The sequence below is a fragment of the Perna viridis genome, chromosome 5, assembly GCF_037379345.1.
Source record: "Perna viridis isolate PV_CMFRI_1.1 ecotype Kerala chromosome 5, ASM3737934v1, whole genome shotgun sequence".
In the NCBI taxonomy this organism is placed as follows: Eukaryota; Metazoa; Mollusca; class Bivalvia; order Mytilida; family Mytilidae; genus Perna; species Perna viridis.
This window is the reverse complement of record NC_142449.1, coordinates 41,903,957-41,928,221: the sequence shown is the minus strand read 5'-3', so window position 1 is coordinate 41,928,221 and position 24,265 is coordinate 41,903,957. Positions and strand designations below refer to the sequence as shown.

At 32.3% G+C, this 24,265-nt stretch overlaps 2 protein-coding genes across 2 annotated transcripts; one reads left to right on the top strand and one right to left on the bottom strand.

The window, feature by feature from the left end:
• The first annotated feature begins 298 nt into the window (after nt 1-298).
• LOC148617771 (uncharacterized) lies at nt 299-6,516 on the top strand. The gene is made up of 5 exons (XM_088585315.1): nt 299-926; nt 1,981-2,203; nt 2,628-2,811; nt 3,580-3,704; nt 6,193-6,516. The coding sequence occupies exons 1-5, from the start codon at nt 420-422 to the stop codon at nt 6,459-6,461; spliced, it is 1,308 nt and encodes a 435-aa protein (XP_088441441.1). The 5' UTR covers nt 299-419; the 3' UTR covers nt 6,462-6,516.
• Nucleotides 6,517-12,144: 5,628 nt separating this feature from the next.
• LOC148617770 (uncharacterized) lies at nt 12,145-15,036 on the bottom strand. The gene is made up of 3 exons (XM_088581641.1): nt 15,020-15,036; nt 13,788-13,974; nt 12,145-12,527 (listed from the first exon to the last, which is right to left on the bottom strand). The coding sequence occupies exons 1-3, from the start codon at nt 15,020-15,022 to the stop codon at nt 12,163-12,165; spliced, it is 555 nt and encodes a 184-aa protein (XP_088437767.1). The 5' UTR covers nt 15,023-15,036; the 3' UTR covers nt 12,145-12,162.
• Between the last annotated feature and the right edge of the window lie 9,229 nt (nt 15,037-24,265).

The window sequence follows — 24,265 nt, the reverse complement described above, 5'->3', positions numbered from 1 at the left end:
ACCAGAGTGGGTAGTCTTCTTAAATCTTTTCAAGGAGCTGCCGCCTTTGACTTATTTCAAGCTGTAGCAAAAATGATAATTAGAATAGCAAAGGCAGGTAATCCTTTCAAGTGGCTGTTTGATAGTGGAAATGCTGATGACATTTTGGAATCTGTAAACGAAATTGCTGAAGCATCTAGACTTCTTCATGATGCAATTAGAAGTATGAAAAGTTTTGAAAACCTTGTTACCTACAACCAATACATTGCAACAAAATTAAAATCAAATCAAAAAATGTTAAAAAATTCTTCTTTTAAAGTTCTTTAGCAAATGTAGAAAGAGGGGCAAGTGATACTACAGGAGAATGTCGAAGGGCAAAGCGTGAAGCTTCACAACTTGTTGCAATTCAGCAAGAGATATATGACCTCCAATTTGAACTGATGGAAACAATGGCAAACTTAATGGGAAGACTTACTCAAATCCAAAGCTCTAAGATACTTGGCAAAGGTCCAAAAGCGAAATATCCTGACAATTTGTCAATAGAAAGTATATCTATGTTGACTGCAGTTTCATCACTGTCTTATAATATACTCCAGACCACAAGTGTGAATGCATTGTGTGATATTATGGAATACAGAAACGGACGAAGACCTGATTTATGCAATGGTATGGCCACAAACATTGACAAACTGCTTGCCCTTTCAAAGCCAACATGTCGCTATGAATCTAAATATGTTACAGTTTCAACTAAGAGGTCTAACAAGACAGGAGATTATTCTTGGTTGGATATAGCTAGATTGTATAAAGGTGAAACAGTTGCATTTCAGATTCCTAATAGTAAATGGTGGATAAAACATGCAAGAATTCCCAAATCTCAAAGACATAATAGCTTTTTTCTGTCGTTGCTTGAAATTTACATGCCAACAAAAAGTAAACGAACGCGTTCGGTAAGTGTACTATATATATATATATATATGTAATTTTTTTGATCATTTATAAATAATCTATGTTTTTCAATTGATTAGATAATATCTCCAATGAGTGATTCGCACATGAATTTGCTCAATTATTTGTGGTACTCCTGTAACTCCGCCGATTTTTATTCGCTTGCTGTGTGAGGGGTTACCCTTCCTCAATACCTAATGTCATCCCCACATTTTTATTGCTATTTATTCATTTTGTATGTTTAATGTTTTGTTTTCCTGATTTTTATTTTTTGTAAGTATTTGACTTTTGTTCAGTTCGCTGCCTGGAGTAGACATATCGATTTTATTTTCTGTTGTCGCATTTAGGCCATGTATTTTGAATTAGATGTATCTGACTTGTCTTGTTTACTTTTGCCGATGAATAATGACACAATGGTGGCACCTAACAGCTGCCCTTAAGGAGATTGCATATTGTAAGGGACATAACTCTTGAAATCAGTGGTATGTTAGTATCATTTTCAATTTCACCAAAAGCTTTCAAGCTTTCATTTGAAACATAATAAAATCAACCTAAGTAACTTTGATGCTGAGATTGGTATAAAATGCTGAATACAAACATTCATATGATTTGTAAGGGTTGAGTCCCTTTCTTTAAATTTACCTTCTCAAACCTATCAGAGAATCGATTAAATTTATATTTTGTATACGTTTGTAAACATTACCTGTATTATCTCTATAAATATCCGTACTTATTAATTTCCTATGCAGTATGAAGTAATTTTGAAAAAAAAACGAAGTAGTTTTTATTTACATGTAACTATTTAAAAATTAATCAATTGGAGATCGATTAAGCAAACGTAAAGCAAATATAAGTTATCATCTTTCAATTAGACCATTCAAATCGATAAGAAATTTTATTAAATATGTAAGGAATATTATTATTTGATGTATTGATAAAATACTAGAGCCGAATAAAGTGCACGTTTTTCATCAATAACAAATAACAGCAAATTAGTTTGAAAACGAAAGAGGTCCTGCTTTGTATAGTACAACTAACGAACATGTCTTTTCTTAGATTTATGTGTACGTAACTCCAACTAATATTGATAACAGATTACGAGATGATTCAAAAACAAAGTATGTGTTGTCTCCAATAAAGCCAATAGCAGATCGTTTTGTGGTATCTTACCTGGACGGCATCAACGGAAGATGTAAACTAAAGAGCTTTACTAATCCATATTTTCATTGTGGACATAACGTTCGTCCGTCGTTTACCAATTTGTGCTTTACATCTCAGAGTGAGTTGGAGTATGACAAAATCTGCTTTTGCAGTTCATTTTAAAGCAATATAAAAGCGGAAATTAATATTTAAGGTAAAATGTGGATAAATCCAAATAACAAATGCCAAATAACACTCAAATATTTTAGAAACATATAAATCTACATTCAATGTCGGAAGACGTATTTTTATGCATTAACACTTTTTAACGTCTCAGTTTAAATCTTTATTTTAGGGTCGCTTACAATTTTTGACCGGATTGTGTAAAAAAATGTTTACCCTTCATGAACCGCGAGGTGGACTAAGTGTAAACTGCCAAAATCTCTCCCATACAACTTATGGAAAACTGTTTTAGCAATTTGATCCAAAGATATAATATCTATCTGAGGGAAAAGTACCAAATACCATTGTGATTTAATACGTATATTTTATATGAATTTCAGATGAACAAAACAAAGACCAATTATTACCATCAATCTATTCCAAATTCAACATACGAATTGAAGGATACGAAGATGTGCATTTAAGTGAACCAGTTACAGACGTTGACGTTGTTATGGGGATTCAATTTTGTTCCGTTAACCAGAACAAAAATGCTAATCTTAAAAAGAAACAACAATACTCTAGGTACTTATACTTGATACAAAAAACATATGACTTTATTGAAAGATACAGTTTATTATGAGTGCCTTGTTCAAAGCCTTCTGTTTAAACCTATAACATTTGTATATCAGTAATTTACATTTTAGTAATCAAATATTGAAATGAACTGCAACAATGATGTACAATGTACAATTTGAAAATGAAAAGAGAGTTTTTGTTATTTAAGACTTGAATGCTTTATTTTTGATGCATCAAATGCGTTTAGAAGCGTGCGTTGACCGTAGCACATGTTAATTACTTTATGTTCGAATTGTGCAACTGGCCGACGATATTTCACGCCGATGAAACATCAAAAATGAAATACTTATTTTTTATTTCTTATGATGTTTCTTCTATTCTATTTTTGTTACATTTTTGATACACATGGGAAGGCAATACACAGCAATGAATTAGAGTAGTCTACTTAATTGTGGGCTCGGTTCGAATATATGTTTTATTGACTCACAGATTAAGCCGATTACGCAATGAAGTTCTAATGATGATATGAACAGTAATTGTAATTATAGCAATATACATTGCAAATTTTATTACACCAAAAAAAATAATTCACTTTAACAGGATAGCCAGATTTCAATGTGACATAATTTCTGGTAACTTTTCTACCTCACTCATAGAATAAATTCACTTGATCAGCATTTATTTATATAGAAAAAAAACGTATATTTAATTGCTATTTGATGGTAAGAATTTGTTTTATCTTTATGAATTTATAATATTTTTGCATGTCCGTAGATCCAGGCGAAGTACTAGTAAATATAAATGTTGTTCTCAGAGCAACCATTACTATTCTGAAAGTGAGGAGCAATGTCAACCATGTCCAGTTGGTTCAAAAAGTTATTACAACAGTATGTTCTGTGGTATGTAAATAATTTAAGAAATAAATCAGGGAAACTCCATTTTATCATTGTTTTACCATGAGCTGGCCATTTGTGTCGCATTGTTTTTACACAGGTTCGTCTGTAGCCAGAGGGAAATAAGTGGTGAAATTGGGACAATATTTGTCGAAAGGAAATGATCTAAAAATGAATGCGCCTGCCTAGAAAATTATTCAAATATACTGTGTTCACTACGCTTATCTATGTGTTAATTTTCATCTATATTTCTTCACCATGAAATCTTTTTGTCTATTTCATATGATTATACTGTTCTTTTCTGCATTGCACAACCTGAAGTTTTACATTGGACATTACCTCTGTTTTTGCTGCACAACGTTATGAATTTCATATAAGACGCTCGAAAAGTGGGCCAATACTTTCATAAATGCATGTAGGAGCATTCACTTTACTTTTCTGTTCAATATTATATTAAGATTGATTGATTGTTGGGGTTTAACGCCCGAGCAGCAATATTTCAGCTATATCCAGGCGATGAACATGAAGCGGATGATAAAATGAATATGAAATGATGATAAAATGAAAAATGGGATGGGACACAAGGATAATGGGGTCGACAAATTTTGATTGCCACTGGAAATAGGGAGAGGTGGGTAGGGTAGGGTCGGGCAATTAAGCCTCATGTGGCGGAGCCCTATGGTTCCTACTCCGGGAGAATACCATAGTAGGGTTTTTTAACATGCGAGGAACGTGGCATTTTTCCCAACACGGTGCACCACTATGGTTTGCAGTCAGGATTGTCGTATTATAGCCTGACAACCCCAGCATGTAACATGCCAGGGGTACCCCATTCCACCACCTGGGGCACACAACCCAGTTCCTCTGTGGGCAGAGCACCCTAGCTCCCGGCTAAAGTTCTGAGCGCTATTTAGTCGCCCTTTACGACAAGCCTAGCGCTGCTGCAGGCCTATTCTTTCGATACCCGGACCTGCTCGGGTCATTAGATGAAGATAAATAGATCATATTATACCTTAATTTACATTATAGGAAATATTATAATTCGCCCATTTTGTAGGCTTATTGGACACTCTGCATGCGCGGCTCGACCAATACGGTGACTAAGTACAATAGGGACTTGATTAATTACATCATGTATTGTACACTAAACTGTTAAATAGCCTAACATATTTGTTTATCGGTATGCTCAGGTTGTTGTATCCCTTCTTTGATATCTAGATATTTCCGATATCACAACACGGACGAAGGTGAAAGGACGATGTGATATCACAATTCAACTGTTATGACTGTTTGTTATGTGTTTGTGTTGAATAGTCCAAAAATCCTGATTAGTTGAAAACTTCATTTTGATGGAATTTCGGGACGCGCCACGGAACTGAAATTTACTACTTTCTAGCCTCTTGAAAAGTTAAAACTAGATATGTATCGAATGTTTATACTATAAACAAATGGTGTACGAACTTTTCTGCAGTAATTGGTGTTTTGAGAATGGACATTTCTGTTTTTTTTTTTAAATTGCATCCTTGTCTTGAACTTTTTGAGGTTTAAGATCACGTAGTCAAATTTTAACATTTTGTAAAGTGTGCAAATTTTATTCAGAGTGAACAACATGTCAATAATAGTATCTGATTTCTATGCAACAACAAATAACTACCTTCCTTTGATTTTTCAGAATTTCGACTTACTAGCATAATCCCGTGTTTTTATATGGGGCACGCTCTGACGACCTACGGCCTCAGCGTGTCTTGCAAATTAGCCGTTGTTCGGAAAACAATCTCTATGAAATGTCTATGAACTCAATTTTGAAATATTAATGATCTATAATAATGAATGTTTGTGGATAATGTGACTTGGGTACGTGGGAAAGTTGGTTCGGGTTATGAAATTTTTAACCAATTCCTTTTTATTATACTTGATATTTGTGAATTGTAATGAATTTAGTTTGACAATGATAGGAGCTACATATAGTACATGTTATAGCCTAGCTTTGGACGATACACGCTATTAAACAGATAAAAGGGAAATTATGTACTGCATTTAGAAATTGACATGTAAGAGATTTACAATAAGATGATTTTGTGCAAATAAAACAAAAATATTTTTTTAGTGTACATGAATTAGTAAACCTCATTCAAACTACTATACTCTTCTGATATGCTTTATGAATAATATCATTAAATATTTTTAAAAAAAACTAATATAGCCATAAAATAAAGAATAGTAACTTTGATAGTTGTCTGCAAGAACGTGAGATAACTTACTGACTCGTATTCCGATTTATTTTTAAAGTTAACAAATTCTGCAAATGAAACAGTTTTTGTATAGAAATAAAGTTAATGAAAGTCGTGAAATACAATTTGCCACAAGCTTGTTCTGTCATGATTTATAATTATGTCTACCTCCCGATATGTCGTGTAATATAAAAATGCGGTCATTCTGTGGTGAAACCTAAAATTACAAATGATCATTGATATTGATTTGTCCTTTATTTTAGGAGAACTCATTGTTATCCGTTACAACTATAATAGACGTGAAGTACTCACGTTTGACAAAGCAGTAAGTTTATGTCAACAACATGGTTCTGTTATTGCTTCATCCCAGGACTTTCAGGAGGCCCGGAAATTAGGTCAAAGATCATGCAAATGTGGATGGAAGGACGGGTCATTGGTCGATTCTCTAACTGAACGACAAAGCTGCTCTGACAAATCATCTTGCAAGACGAAAACACATTATGTCCATTGCAAGACCGTATTTAGCACTTGAAAGCTTGTAATATTGGTGTTGAAAATACGTCGATTAAATGAATGAAACTAAAAAACTCTTTTTATTAAAATATATGAATTATACTTAATTTGAAAAGCACACATATTAAAAAAAACAATAAGTTAGATATGTTAATAGTTAAATCATATAAAGATATGCGTCTTATATTATTATATCAAACTAATAATATACAGGCCTAATCTAGACATCGATGACAAAGAGAAGTTCTCAATCTGTTTGAAAAAATATGTCACACAAATCTGCAAAGTTAAAGTAAACATGCACACGTTTCAAAGATTAAAAACGACAAAGTAAATATCTATTAAAATCTAGTTATTGCAGGCAATTATCTTTGATCAAAATTATTCAACCAAAACAACAACTACAAAACCGGAATGAATAAAACTTTATTAAACCATTATTTTATTAGATTATTCAGAGACTGTCAGGAGATCGAGCTACCCCTCGGAATGTAACCATCAACAGAAAAAAACATACATACAACTTGTAACGTGAACTTTTCGTTGTGCATTACTAATTAGTATGACAAAAACAGGTTTAGAACTTTGGGTAAAACCTTGCAAATCTTTTTTCGACCGAACGGGGAAAGGGAGGGGGAACACAAAATGATTTTCACGTGTATTTATTTTTACAAAATAGTACCAGAACGGCATTATGAATGTCTTTGTTATGTAAATGAAAGAACAATAGAATCAATATAAAGGTTTGTCTTATCTGAAATAAAATCTTCATTATAAACTAAAACAAATTTTGGTACATGTACTTGAGCTTATATATAAGTGTGAGGTAAATCGTTTACATGGTTGAATGGAAGTCACAGTCTTTAACGTAACAATCCAAGACCTCTACGGGTTCCTATTTCCAGAAAGTCACATAAAAATATTTCTTGAAGTACCTTGCAATCATCATGTTAAAAACTTATGTGTTCTTAAGGACACCAAGAATTATTTTTAAATTGGTGGCTTGGAACTATCTTCCCAAAGGGATACATCCCTAGATGTTACTACACTTGATTTTCAAATCCATTTACCATCTACTGACTGAATAGTTAATCTCTTTAACTTATTTTTGACGTACAATGAAAACAATTTTAATTTACTGTTTTCATACAACCTCAAAACAGATAGTACATATATGAGGACTCTATTTTATGCTAAAATGTACTTTGATGAAAAGGATTTCAATTGATTTTAACAGATATATTCAAATTTCTTCCCCGGCTCCGTTCCATTGATTACAACAACATAAATTATATATGTGATCAATTGTACAGTTTGTTCAAAACTGAATTATTTAATATAGTTAAACTTAAACACTGTAGAAATATTAATTGATAGCAGTAGAGCATTTGCACAAGGATAGTGACAATACTTCAGAATATTCAGATATGTAGGTGAATGCAGTAAGCTACAGGGAAATTTTCTTGTTGGACTTAGCACTATCCTCCGTATCATCTGTCTGCGAACTTTTCCTGTCCGTTTTAAAGGTCCTGATATTTGAGATTTTGCGTTTTGTGCAAGCCAATTTTAAAAAAAATACCTTATTTTTTCATGGAAATGGATAAGTTATGTGCCTAAACAAAACAAATCGTGTAATAACACGCATCAAAACTTATGAATTCTGTATAAGTAACAAGTAAAATAATTACATGCAAATGAGGTAATAAGTCATTGTATAATAAACCGTACAAAAATTGAAACAAGATTACAAGAAACTATAACATATAACTGTTTAAAACTCATACAAATGACTCATACAAAACTGTATAATAAATCATGAATTAGTCTTTAAAAAGAGTTATTACTAATAAATCATATAGATGGACTCGAATTAACATTTCTAATTAAATGCTTAAAATTGAAATCATACATTTTCAAAAAGAATACCAATTTCAGAGTGTATTTGATCTTTGATCTCACTAATAGAATAAGAACCATGTCTAGGCAGTTTGAGGCCCACCATGTATATATTCTCATGCCAGTTTCGATCAAATAAAAACCAATGTTAAATATATAGTGGCCCTCATTTCTCTTTTCATATGTAACAAGATCTCAAAAAGTATCTCAATATGATGGATTTTTTTTCATTGAAAATTAACTGTGCAAAGCTAAAGAAAAGAAACAATTTCTTATATACTCCACAAAAGTTGACTTGTCTTTCAAAATTACAATAAATACATGCAAAGTTTCATACAATGAAGTTCGTTCTTCTATCATGAATGATTCACATATTTGAAATAAAATCTGTCCAGACAACTTCCTGTAAACTAATCTCAGATAGAGGATAAGCAGCATGAAGATGATTTTGGTTTGGTCAGATCAGGTCAGGTTATAAATTGTACTGAACTCATGGCTTATTATTGCTGGAAGACAATAACTCCAAAAAATCTTGAATCATTCAGCTCCAAGTAATAATCTGTATGCAACTACCAGACAACAGATTTCCGAACTTATTAACTTAAGTTGAAAATATGTTAGGCATGACATCTTTAGTAATAAACCATATTCGAATCATATCATTCAAATAATACTTACAAATTCACAGGCTCAAACACAAATAAATCTAACATGAGCTAGCCTTTTGATACAATCATAAACAAACTCATACGTGTTACAATAACCCTACAATTAGGTAGTTTTGTATGATTTCTTCTCTAGTCTAAATACATCAGAACCCACACCACATTTAATCTAAATGTGATTGATCAGTTATGGATGTCATTTGGGAAATCACATTTGTATTGTGTCCTAGGTATGACTGGATGCCAACATCTTATTGATACAACATATTTTGATAATGGTTTTATTGGTAGGTGAAATGATCTTCATTAAAGGCTTCAGCTGTGATATGCTGTGTTGCCCATCTTTGGATATTCTAATTTGATAGTTAAATTTTGTAGAGGTATATGTGAATTACAGTCATGATATGTGTATTTCATTGTAATACTTTATTATAATGGCCAGTTATCATCAGCTGTCCAAACCAATAAAATTGTAATTATATGCAAGATATTATACCAAAGACAGTATATACTTGTGATTCTTTATTTATCCGTGATATTAATATCATTTCCTTCGTTGTGGTTAGAGAGGAGGGATTTCGAAATAACATGATTATTTTATGTAAGTAATTGATATTGAATTAGTTGGAATAAGGTCACAACTGTTAAAGAGGTTTGAGATCTATTGGAGCGATTTTTGTTATAGTTGAGTGTTCTGATGCAGGGGGTTCTCATTGCCTAGTTGATGGCTACTTTGATTTTACTGGCTTTGCAACCAAGTTCTCGAGGTTTCTTTCAAAGTATTCAGGTTTTCAGGGTCTCTCTATAGCGCTAAAAGATGACAGATTTTGTTTTAAAACGCTGGCCTTTGTATATCGTAATATCCAAATTGTAAATCGACTCTTTTGATAATTCAAAGGTAAACATGAGTAGTTCATGTGCTCTGTCTGCTAGTTTGCTAATTCGACAAACACGCGTAGTTAGGATCTGTAAGAGCTGATTATAATTGATTTTGTGCAAAATGATATGTTCCCTGCATGGGACTTTGTTCAAGATAGATTCAATGAATTCATAAGCTCTAATGTCGCAGATGTGGCCACTTGTTTTTGCTCCCATAGCTCAGCCTGTGCGTTGGATGTATGCATTACCGGTAAATTCAAACTCATTTGTTGATAGTACTTTTACAAAAATTTGTACTAAATCTGCTTTGTTAATGTGGGTATATTGTAATCATTTCGGTCTAGATTGTCGATTGTGTTAAGTTTACTAACGAGTTCTTACATGTTCATGGTTCATGGTTAGGGATATTTTTGACACAATGAACTTACACGTCCAGTATCTTGTTATACTTTTTTTCAAAATCCATAAATAAAATATTTTAGAGATACGAAAATGGTAGGATTAAAATGACAAATTTATATGTAAACCTCTTATCAAAATTTAAGTTGGCAATCCCAAGAAAACACTTCTTGCATAAAGAAGACATTCCTCGATATTTGAGTTAACGACCATCGGAAATAAATGGTCAAAAGTAAAATAAATCAAAGCTGCGGTGTTTGGAATCTTTCCTTTACTACGATCAGCCCAGAGTTCAAATTGTAGTAGATCTTATGTGTATGTGTTATGCATGCTTTAGAAAATACAGTAAATCGCAATACGCTTTTGTTTTCCATTGTGCTCTTAAACTTATTCAAAATCAAATTCATTTTTACTTGAATTTATTATGATTTGATATATGCCCTTCATGAATGTATGTGTACGTTGTATAGCATTGTTGGAAGAAGACTCTATATACACGTTTGTTAAATTGTTAATTTAATCAAAAATATTGATGTAGTATTACTGTTTGATGATTTGAAAAGGTCCCTTTATAGTTTTTATTGTGAAAACAAAACAAAACACTAGTAAAACAAAAGAACAACAGACACAAACATGCTAAACAGTCAAGAGAACTAAAATGTTGGAACGGGAGAAACGGAGTGACAAAAATGTGCAAGAAAAATAAATGTGTCTGCTTCTTGCACGACATATCCCTAATTCCTTTAAAAACGAAAAGCAGTGAAGGAAAAAAGACTTTTTTTTAAACAGACAGATATCGTTTGGATGATCTGGATACGAGATATCACTTATGTAGTCATGGCAACGAATTTGGAAGTATTCGGTGCCAACCTTGATCTACAAACATATATCATTAGCTAAGTTATTTTTATATTAGGCGCAAAATTCTATCTAGAAAGTTGGTCAAATTGCATAGGGAACAGGTTAATCACTTCAAAATCTCAAAGACTGACAATTAAATCTTATTCAAAGATATGTTGTGACCATTGTGATTACGTTGAATACAGGTTTTTTATTAGTTTTCACGTTGTTCGCATCTGTTTTGTGCCATCAAACAAAGGAACACGAAATATGCAGTATTGGTGTTTTAACCTTTTCGTTGAGCAGTAATCCTTACAAATTTAAAATCACTCAGACAAGTGCATTTCAAAAAAGTTGTTTTTCTTATTTAGAAACAGTTGATGACCACACCAGTACTCTTGGTTTTTTAATCAGTTTTTGCGCTTTTGAGTTCAAACAAATTAAAATGTAAGGTAATTGGCAACTTTGTAGATGTATCGTTCTTGATTTGGTTTATTTATGTAAGAGATGAATTCATTTTTCTTTCAAGAAGACATTTCTGTATAACAAAAGTTCTATATGTCGTATGTTGACTAAAAAACATCATTTGATTTTTTTAACCTTGAATCACTCTCTGCTATTTTCTATTTTTGAACTTTCTAGAAAAAAAAACAGAGGACGCTTAACCTACCGGTGCACATGGTCTATGCTCCCAGTTTTTACTGGAGTCCGAGTTGTTCATTTGCTTTTGTTACTTTGTATGTATGATTTTAGTTACTTCATGTTCTTTGCTGTATATGTCTGTTCCCCATGTCTGGTCTTTGTCCCTGGATTACATTCTTTTGATAACCACTATAACCTTGGTTCCCTTGATCATTCTTTGATAAGCGATGGTTCGTAAAGTAAATGAATGAATGGAATACCTACTTCTAAAACATATTTTGGCAATGAAGAGACGTTTAGAAAAGACTAAACTTTAAATAAATAGAAAATAAAAATGAATACTCTAATATTCGATCTGTAAAACTAAGACAAAAGATAACATTATATATATGTATGACTTTATTTACCAATGTAAAATCCGGATATATGAGAATTGGAACCGGGTTGACAGGGCTCAGAATGAAGGTTTCTAATGGAAACAATGTCACCTTTCTTCAATTCCAACACTGGGTTAGTTGTTTCTGATGCTTGAAAATGTCCGTACATATTTAGAAGCAATGTTTCGTTTTTGAAGAAACCCAAATTACAGAACTTTACTTGGTCAGTTACTATTGTCACTGAGAACTGATATAGTCCAGACTTTGAAGCTGTAAAACTTTCAAATATTCCTCCATTATAAAGCAACTCGTTCAAGCACGTAACCTTTGAACCTCGTGTTATAAGCGCTGATATGCAGAGAGTATGAAAGAATCCTTCCGTGTGTGCTGCAATAAATGAATTTTAGAGTTATTGAAATATTTTTGTTCATACTATATATAATCACTCTACTTAATGTATTGATAATTATTGAAAACAAATTGTGATTTAATTGGCATTTTTGAAATATAGAAGATATAATTTCTTAAAAAACAAATAGGACTATACAACTACCAATAAACCTCACAATTTTGCTGAAAGAAATGCATATTCCGAAAGGGGTATGCTGACTAATCATTTCTTTATGTATTGTAAGTGATTTTTGTAGGTTTAATTTTTTGAGATTTGAGTGGTATAAAAAAGAATAAATTCCGGGGAAAACGATTAGAAGGAGACAGTTGACCCAACATAAAAAAAACGTAGAATAACTGGAAAAATGCAAACAGTAACAGATTGAAGTAAATGACTAACCCGGACTAAACTTCAAATTCGGAATAGGTGGATCAACACGACTTCCTCAGTATTAATCATGTCAGTGGTAAATTGAAGACGAACGATAAAAGGAAATGTTGGACGGTTCTCGTGGACCCGATGGATACACAATATCTATCCACGATATTAAAATCTCGACTATCAAATTTAGTATTGATGACTTTTATCTCGATGTTAATTAACCAAGTCGTGAAGCCTTATTGCAAAAAACCTGGCATAGATCTTGGTCTTCTAATTCTAGATATCTTACTTTTTGGGTTCTGAAACGACGGCAGAATTTGCGATGGAACATATTGTGTTTAATGGGTAAAAACATGTTGTATGAAATGATGTTACGTATGATAGATTTGACAATATAATCCTTTTTAAATCGATCTTCCCATAATATAAATCAGATAAAAACATGACCTTATGAACTACGCTCATGCTTCAAATGTAAGACACTTAATGTCACAGGTAACGTATGATGTGTAGAAACATTTGTATTTTGTGTACTTAAAGGGGGAATCGAAAAATTAATATTTGTTCCACATTTTAACTTTTAAATATATAATCTTTAAAATATCAAATAAAATATTCGATGCAAGTAATTTCAAAATTTATATACACTGGCATGTAAACATTTGTTGTTTAAAATGTAGAATAATATTTAAACGGCCATTATGGTAATTTATGTTTTGTGTATATAAAACAAATGAAAACATGTTTTCGAAATTTACGACATATGCATTGTTATGACTTATCATTTTGATTTATTTTTCGGGGTTTTGGTTGTTTTAAAACATATCAAAATGATTGTTGCAAAATTTGTACACTTTTACTTTTGCTATACTTACAATGGCGGCGCCATTTAAACCAAAGTTCATATCCTTCAATGTCTTTCCAAGCGCTTTCTAATGAAGAAACTTTCTCCTTTAAAACGGCATAATCCGTAAAAATTGCAAGTCCAGACTCCAATTTCTGTTGTGATTGATGTCCGTAAAAAGCCAATATAATTATACACATTGTAGTGAGCTTCATTTCCTGGGCATAATCAAACATACATTTCAAAGAAGTACTGATATTTCTTTTTAACAAATTAGCAATTGAATGATAAAATCGTTTGTGTTAACTGCGGGGTAGTAGATTAGCATGAAAATTATATACGTCCTCGATGTTGGACTAGTTGTTAAAAAAAGTCATACTCGTTAAAATTTATACTAAGCATGCTCCTTTGCATATTGAACAAAATGTATATACACAAACAAAAACTTTGGCCATTTACCAAGCATGATGTTATTGTTTAATTTACTTGAATAACATTTCGTGTTGCAGTGTAAAGGTTAGAAATACATACATTATTTGCAGATATCTGCTTGTAATAACGGTATTGTACCCAAAACAATAAACACGAGTAACGACAGCAATTACCATTAAGGAAATGACCTTATATTTTCAGTGATTAAGACTTTATATTTGAAGTAATCAGAACTCACGAAAAATATCCTAATATTCACTGGTTACATTTACCTAAGAATTATTTGTGTACATAAAGGACAAAGGACGTAAATCAAAAATCTCAATAAAAGCACTTAATCCGGTGATAAAATGGGAATAAAAGAACTTAATATTTATCTACTTAATATGTTAAGTCAACATCACAATGTCCACAATTTTGAGAATTTTCTGCCTAAATTTGGCAGAAGAAGAAAAATAGCGTACTCGACCTTCTTAATTTTTAAATGACGATTTATGTCTTATGTCACTAAGAAAACAATAAAAACGAGCGTCTTTGAGAAGTTATTGATTTGCAGTTGTTCAGAACAGGAAAGTATACAAGGGATAGTATGAACTTAATATTTGTGTTTATACTATTGTTTAAAAACTGAAAACAAATAAATATAGTTTTATGTTTTTTTTGTTTTTTTGTTTTTTTTTTGTTTTTTTTTTTTTTACTATTTACATCATTTATCGAATATAAACAAAGTAGTATTCCGCAGTTAAAACAAGATCTCTTTCAGAACAAAGTATCGTAAAAGGGAAAAAATAGTTCGTTATAATGAAAGTTTACAACCTATAACAATCTTACCATGCTTCCTAAGTTCTCACCTCGGACGAAATGGAAGAAAGACCTTATATAGTGTGTCTGATAGGAAAAACATCGTACTTCACGATTAATGCAATGTGTGACAATAAAAATAAATTGCATATCAAGATTTTAATTTGAGATAATATGGAATTGTAAATGAAATTCGAAATTATAGGATATATAACCAAATCTATAAAACTGTATATGAACTTTTTCAATAACTGAATAGACCGTCGTTCAGACGTTTATCAGTGTAGTGCAACCACCCCCCCCCCCTCCGAGGTATGTCCAATTCCGCCATTTTGATAGTGTATTTTGACAACTTGCTTTCAGAATTAAGTCATTGTTTTAAAACAAACCTTCTCAAATATTTATTTTATAGCACTCATTTTTCAGACTGGTACTTGTTTAAAACGGGTCACTCATGATGAACATGATATGACCTATATACCAAATACAAGTGGTAACGCTGGGAGTAAAGTCTTGATATGTTCCGACGTAGACCTTCGAGGAATATACTTTGTCCCCTTTATCTTGCCAAATGAGGTTGTCAATATGCACTCAAATAATCCCCTCCGGTAGACCTCCCCATACTCATTTCCCAATGAACACAAAAAACAAAACTATCGAGTGACTCAGTGACCCGGAACTTTATATGCTGTGTGAAGGTTTAGACTAATTAAATATTGAGTAGGGAGGATTCCATACCACCTTGCAAGGTATTTCAAATATCATTTGCCTTCGTCAGAATGATTGGTTCCGTCAAACATACATAAATTATTTAAATGAAACGAATGTATAGGTCTATTATGGAGTAGGCAATGTCTACATCAGCGAGCCCCGTGAGCTTTACCATACATGCACCGTCTGTCGAAAACATAATAAAGGACATTACAAAGAGGGTGGGGGTCGACCCGTATGAAAAGTTTTGCTTCGCCAAGGCAATATTTTTATTCATATTTAAGCAGCAAACGAATTCAATATTTCTATTCGGAAATCTGTCTTGTTTATTAATGGGGGAGTTTTTTTCAATAAATGAATTACTTGAAATTTTTTTCCCAAAATTCTAACCCTATACCCCATTTTCCCCTCGCTCTCAAATTGGTTGATAAGTTTATAGCACTTCGCAATATCTTACATTTTGTATCCCTTAAGGGCGTCTCTAGCAACATCCATTTCAGTTTTGGCCGGTCAGATCAATCTGTACAGATACCGGAAATACCACAGTTCTCCAAGATGGTGGGAATATTTTAAATATATCATGTGACATAAACGACATTCAGAGGACAGCTGCAAATTTCAAACAAGAAGATAATTGCCTTTCCGAACTATGCTTCGATTTGGATAATACAATCGGAGTTATTATTTTTTTCCAAGACGGGTTAGGTTCTTGACAACAGCAATGGCGGAACAGCAGAGATACACGTAAGTACATCCACATGTGTCCCGATGTTTTTAAAAAAACACTACATTCACGTCTTTAAATAAGTAAAAAAAGCTATCAGAAAAGATGAATTAATTTTTACTAAAACGTAATCTAAACCTATATTTTTTTATTTGTTTGATTGAAGGAAATGATGAATTTTCTCCGTAAGGACAGTCACTTTTTGTTACTTCGGGGCATGACTTTTCGTTAGTATATTGGGGAACTTGAAGGGAAATTTAGAAACGTAATAACCGTAGAGCTAACACCGCTTCGCGGTGCTCGCTATAATAACAAACTGCCCGTCGTGTTTGCTAAATGTTCTTTTGCACAGTTTACTAGTTTGCGGGCGTCTTCCAGTAAATAACACAATTACCGAAGTGTCAATACCTCATTATCAAGTTATCGCACCAGGTAAACTTCGTATAGGGAACAAATGAACGTAAATATAAGATGTCAAATCCTACTTCTAGGCTTTTCTTTTTCACTATATCGTTGGATACTGCCTTCATGACGATCAAGGGAGGTGGAGGTCTTTATTTTGATAAAATGAAAAATTTAGGGCTCGATTTATCATAGATCACACCCTTTTGTCTAACTAATAAAGACCTCCCTGTTCTGTTTTCTGTTTTCTATTAATTCTTAGAGCTGAAATATTAATTTGCATTTTGGATATATTCAAAGACCTAGAATCACGAGTGGTGACTGGAAGGTCGTTCCACATTTTGATAATTAACGGCAGAAGATAATTGGAGTACAACGACGTCCTAGTACGTAACTCGGTTAAGTTATGTGATTGGTAAAGTGGTCATTGATGTTAGTCCGCGCGTTAGGCATCAAGGTACTCAAATACTCTGGGGTGTCACCATTCACCATCCTATACATAATCACAAATTTATGTTTTTTTTCTATTATTGGAGAGTTTTCCCCAACCGGTTTTGCGATTTAACTCGTCCAGCGGTATCAATTTGGTACCTATTCGCATGGCTTCTACTTGGACTCCCTCGATCTTGTTTATCAAGATTTGTAAACCGTTATCCAAACAACGTCTCCGTATTCTAAGATCGATCTGATAAACGACATATTCAATCGTGCACGTTGTAGAATATTAATCCTATTGTATGACTTTTAATGATATAATCCTCGTGATCATGCCAGGAACCGTCGTTGGAGAAGTAGATATCGAGTTTCTGCAACTGAAGAAGACCTCTTGAAGAACAGAATTATTCATCTGTAAAAGAGAATGATTTTGTCTTGTATTCTAACGTGTTAACGTTTTAACATCGCTTCCATTTTTTATGATTAAATCGCACCAAATATCGCGTAACTCATTTCTATATCACTATTCAATGTTCGAGCTGCAATATCTGACGTCTCTACTATAACATAAAAACAAGTGTGGACGGCGAATAACTTACTTAAAGCATCGATGTTTGTAGACGATGTTGTGAATTAAAACAAGACATAACACTATTTGTATTTTGGAGTTCATACGCTTCCTTTTACGGATCAGTCTCCGTAGATCATTCATCAAACTTCCGAACCATAACCAATTTGTTTGGGATCAATCCGCCAATCGAATCCAAGATGACGTCAGAAAAATTCGGTCAATATCATCTGACAAGAATACACAATGCCAATCGGTATTTGATAATAATTGACAATAATCATCATAATCGCCTCTGTTGATCAGCCATATTCTACGCTGGAATGAACTATTGGTTGGTTTTTTAGAATTTAACATCCAAATATTAGGACAATGATACCTAACCTTGTCTAATAAAGGAGGTGCCCCAGCATAAGGCACAAATTCAATACAACTAGTGACAACACAATTTATGACTGACGATGAATTTTCAGTAAAATTTGATGAATTATTTATCAATTGCTCTCAACTATGCGTAGCACACAACGACTTGAATTTAAGTTCACCTTGTTTAGCTTTAGAATCAGTTAATATTACCTTGTCACAAGAATCATCATTTATGGCAAACTCTGGAGAACATTCTATCCTACTCCATACCTCATTATTACTTTGATGTGGGATATAAAAAGTCCCATATAAAACCCTTTTATCACGTATATTTAGTTGTATCCATATTACCTCTAGGTCTTGTAATTCTTAGTCAAATCGCCAGGTAGCATTGACATTATCCTTGACATACACTATGACCCCACCCCCTCTACGAGCCCCCGTATTTTCACTCGTTCCGCTACGCTCCACTCGACAAAACACGGCATGCCTCACATTCATGGAAGACAAACCAGATCTTTATTAGAGACTCGTGTAAGAACCTATTAGTCGAACGTTCAATTCTTTCATCTTTCACTCGTAAGTGGCAATTTGGTAAGACATATACGTCCTATTTGAAAGTTATGCAGACAGGAGACATTTTGGTGTTTTTTTTTATGTTTTGGAAGAGTGAAAGGGTTTCGGCTTAAATATTTTTATATGGGGTTGAACCGTAAGTTTTATACAGAATTGAACGTGAATTTTAATCAATTGAAGACTTCATTTTTTACCACAGAAACCTTAATTCGTATGCGGTTGAGTCCTTATTCTTCGTAAATGGGAAAGTTTTGATCTTTGTACAAGTTGAAACCATGGTTTTCAGTCGGTTTGAATCATGTTTTTTTTTCGCATGGGTTAAAAGAGTAATCAAGGGAACCAAGATTCTATCGAAAATCAATAGAAAGTAATCCAGACCAGACCAGATCTGGAAAACAGACAAACATAACAAAGAACATAAAGTAAGTAATATAATACTTACAAAATAACAAAAGAAACTGAGCAACTGGGACACCACTAAAACAGGAACAAAACTATTGAAGCTTCTCCAACTTAATCCCTTCAGTCGTGACTTTAAGATGGCTAAAATAAAAGTTGCGTATTTTCTTTGAACATTCATTTTACAGTTCATTGATTATACATATATATCTAACGGACTTTGTTTGTGTCTTGTATGCATGGAATACACTCCACGATTTTTTACGAATTTTCCAAATATTTTATAAAAAAGCAAATGTACTAAAAAATGGGATTCGGTTTCTTAACTATTATATAATAGATTTTACAACATAAAATTACAATTAAAGAAGTATTTTCATTTTAACAAAGGAATAGTAGAAGTATGATTAGCCGTCTTGATTTGAAAAGATTTTCGTAAAAGAAAACTTGATTTGTATTTAAATGTAATAACTCATTAATTTTGAAAAAAACAACAAAAATGCAAATGAAAAAAGAAGCAATTTTACGTTCTTGTGAAGATTTGTTTTCTTAGAACTCATTTTCAGCGACAAATTAAGAAGTCATTATAAAAACAGAGAGGAGATTGTTTGGGTATGTCAAAACCCCACAAAACATACCTTAGGTGCTTAGTCAGAAACAGTAACAGACAACATAATCCATTCTTAACTATTAATTCGGTTGTTGCACTTTTTAGGTTAACAATATAGATTGTGTATGAGTTGATACTTCGAAATATGACGTTCGTCTTCAAAAAACACTTTTATTTCTGTAACATGAATCATTTTTACAACACATTAACAATGTCTGAATTTTGTAAAGATTTTCACTCAATAACGTAACATAAACAAGTGTTTAAATGAATCCTTAAAATCCAATTTAAAACAAGTGATTTTTAACTGCATGCAATGGTAGGTTTGGTTGTGCGGCATGTACATTAGAAATACAACAAATTAATGATGCAAGTTTCAGCTCAAGGACCCATTGATTAGCAATGTATATATCTTTTTGTATATAAAATGCACTGTAAAATAATATGCACCCATTTTTATTTCTGATAAAGGTAGATTACTATATGAATATTTCTCTGTAAATGTGAATTTTTCATGTGTAGTTTATATGTTTTAGAGCAAACTGTAATATATATATAATGAAACTGAATTTGAACGGTAAAAAAACATGAACTAAACGCTTTAAAAAAACGATGTGTTTTTGATTTCCATTAGCCTACTGACCGACATTTTTTATACAACATGGCATATAAGAATACTTCTGACTTTTCTTTATTCTAGCCAGTGAAATCTATCTATATATAGAAAAAAGTCATAAGGCAAAGTGGAATAAAACAATCTTACTCCGACTTTGACAGATTAACAAAATTTCACCGCAAAACAAAATTCATTTATGAATTGCTTGGCAGATCTGACGATTCATTTTTTTCAGCAAAGCTAAGGGCGAATACATTAATATAAATAGTCTTTCAAAATTTTAACAAATTTGGTTGCGAAAAACTGTTCGGGCGAAAGCATTTTATAGTTGAATTAGTAGATGTCACGGAATGATCACGTAATTTTTAAATAACTTTCGCATGAAATAGAGCTTAACCGTCCTGCGGGCCATTGCTACGTTTATTTCTAAGATAGGTGATAAACACCGTCACTACATTGATTTCATTGTTATCTGGACGAGGTGGAATACCAATACCTTTTATTTTATCGTTATAACCGTAAGGCTTGCAGAACCTAACTCTTTTATCCAAAACAACTCCTTATCGGTGCGGTACCGTCTACTAAGTTTAGGGATGTTGTTATGATGTCTCAAATGTCTGAAATAAGATTCAAACAGAAATCTAAGGATAAACACAAGACAGGGACAACTGACACGCACAACAAAGAACATGAACTAACCAAACCCACGTAAGTAGAAACACAAGTAAATGAGTTAAGTTTTCAAAATAAGTTTTAAATTTACTGCCAATAATAAAACAAGAAATGTTCCTTTACAAGCTTTGAGAGCACAAAAATAATTTGTATTCATTATAGAATCATTCCTTGTTGCAAGATTTTATGTTAATCTTAACCATGTAACTTAAGTTAAGTTGATAATTTTTAGCTCACAATTTCCCAGCGGAACAATATAAATACTTCAAGTACGGCTATCTCACGTGGTTACTAAAAACAGCATGGATCGCTTCATTTGTTTACACTGTGTCATTTCAAAGCGTTGTCCCAATTAATCCACACGCACCTTTAATAGCAATTGCAATAATCTTAACGTTTAACTTAAATTCTAGTATTTTCAAAATGAATAAAAGTATATTGACGAATACACATGCCTATATTAACGACATCGATCCTTATTAGTAAATAGGTCTTCTTAGAGCACAGATCTATACTAAAAAAACATTTATTTAAAACAGGTGTTCTAAAGGAATCAAAATGTGTTCATAAACTTGAATATTGTAGTTAAAAAATGGAATTAAACTATCCTGTTACAATCAATTGCTATTTCAATCTTGGGGTATAAATGAAAGAGAATATGAATAATATGAATGCTAAGGTAAGAGTACAGTTAGATAAAACGGGATTGTCTAAACAACATAAAAATGTTTTAATTAGCTTTGATTAGAAAATTAAAATATTACTATATCCGACTTCATTTTAATTTTTGAATAGGTAAGAATCATTCTAATTTTTTTTTAAATATCGCATAAAATATTATTTAAAATTTTTCATAACTTCGCTAAACAAACACATTACTCTTTAGTCACTTTGATTCAACGACGGTTTTTAATTCTTCAATCTTTAAATATGGCACTTTATGTAGGTCCCACTATTTAACCTTTGCTTACAGGAAACGTGTATATTCGTTCATAAAACTATCTGATGCTACTTACTGAACATTTTAGCTTACTCACTAAAAATATATATTCGGGATAATCCTCTGTTAAAAAGAGGCAAATTGAACGCAGGTTGTGAAATTGTACGAGCTGTTACAACATTTATGTGTCAGAATAAGTTCTCTAAGTATCGTTTTTATGTATCGGTCTTTATCTTCTGACGGAATTCAGAGGTTTGCTGATGGTGTTCGACATTAAAGTAGGCCACATGCATCCACAAACTGAATATTTTGCCACGAATTGTCAACGTATAGGCCTATTTGTTTGGAATATTTAAGTTTTCAAAGCATTTTGCTAAAATCTCCCGCGATAACAAAAATATAACCTGAATTAAGTGGGGTTTTTTTTTTTGGCAAATTGTACACACTTTTGCTCCATATTTGTACAAAGATGTCAAAGTTTTGTGTTGATTAACTGCAAAATAGTTTTTGTCAGCTAACTAAGCAAACATTATATTAAATATGCAATATCCAGTTTGATTTGAAAAGCTTCAAAGCCAAATTTAAAAACCTTTAAGAGTTTTACTGAACCTTTTGTAAGTTATTCATAAGACACGACCACAATGAGGTAGACTTGTTCATTTACTATTTGATTTTAATGTTTTGATAGTTAACCTGAAGTAGCTTATATGATTTTTATATAGCAATGTATACTAGTCAACAAAAGAAACACTATTTGTATCATACACAATATTGTTTCGTTTGAAAAGAAACAATACCATATACACAAAAAAATTATTTTTTTAAGGTCTGTGTGATACAGTAACATGACATTATATCTCAAATAGTTTCTGGACAAAATGCGAATAAAAAAAACTACCCTAAATATCAATTTCCGGAATACAAAAAAAAACAAAAAAAAAACAGGAATATTATAGCTGACGCAAAATGGTGTTGTTATGACGATCAGGTATTATTTGGGTAGTTATTTCTGCATGCGAAATGCGGATGCAAAAGCATAAAAAGCGTGTGGCATGGTCTTGTACTTACGATGTCTTACGACAACAGTGCAATCATTTTAGTTAGCAAGTCTTGATACTCCTATTCCAAATACATGCAAATAATTTGGGACGTTGACATGTGTCATCCTACCTTGATCCACTCCTATTGTCTGTTTATACACATTATGGAGTAATTATAGCATCCAAATTTGGATTTTGTTTCCACATTTTGAGATGATAAATTGTTTATTTGAATCAGTAGCCCATAGTTTGACATAAACCATTTATTTATGACAAAATTTTAAATTAAAGACATGACCGAAAAGCAACATCCCTGATTTTAATCATATTTGTTTTGGAATACTTTTGGAAAAAGGATAAACAGGTCTAAATGCATTTTGAGTGTTTACAGAAATAAACTGTTAAGGAAGCTTTAAATTGTAAAAAAAGTATTTGAATGTGGACAAATTTAACTTCGTATAGTTTCTCTTTACTATTATCATATATAAATGATAATATGATTTTAGGCAATGCCTATGATGGACGGAGCTCAATGTGTGCACTAAAAAACGAAACTAGTCCCAAAAAGCTTAATAATTTCTACACCACCAGTAATTACTTGATAACAAAGGTAAAACATACAGCACATGTACATATAAACTAGGAAACGTCTTTAAAGATTTATTTAATTTCATTTCGTTTCGTATCATCGTTTTCGATTTGTTTCTTTCTTTAAGTTTTCAATTCGTTTTTATCCATTTTGTCTCTATCTGATGCGTTTTGATTCACTTTTTATCGACTCTTCTTGTTTCGTTTTGCTTCGTTATCGTTTTGCAATCTTTAAGTACAAATAATTATTAATTTTTGTCATCTTGGTAAATGCTATTCCCGACTTGCGGACCAATATTTTGTCAACATTTACCTTCCTTTGGAGCAGCTATCTATTCGGAACACATAAGGTTTTTTATCCGATATCGACGATACTTTAAAAAATCTCGACAGTCAAAAGGAAATTTCTCGTTCTAGTGACCCTGCCATAAATTTTCTTTACCCGGGATACAAATGAAAATCATCCTTATGTAACCTACCAACAAAATGAAACACCCTGTAAATTTTAGAAACACAGTTGTGTTTGTCTGCTTGGGATTCCATTTTCATTCGAGTTACCTCTTTTTTCTGCACCCAAATCCGAACATCGATTAGACAGACTTCGATATTACACCTGCTCTTACTGGAGG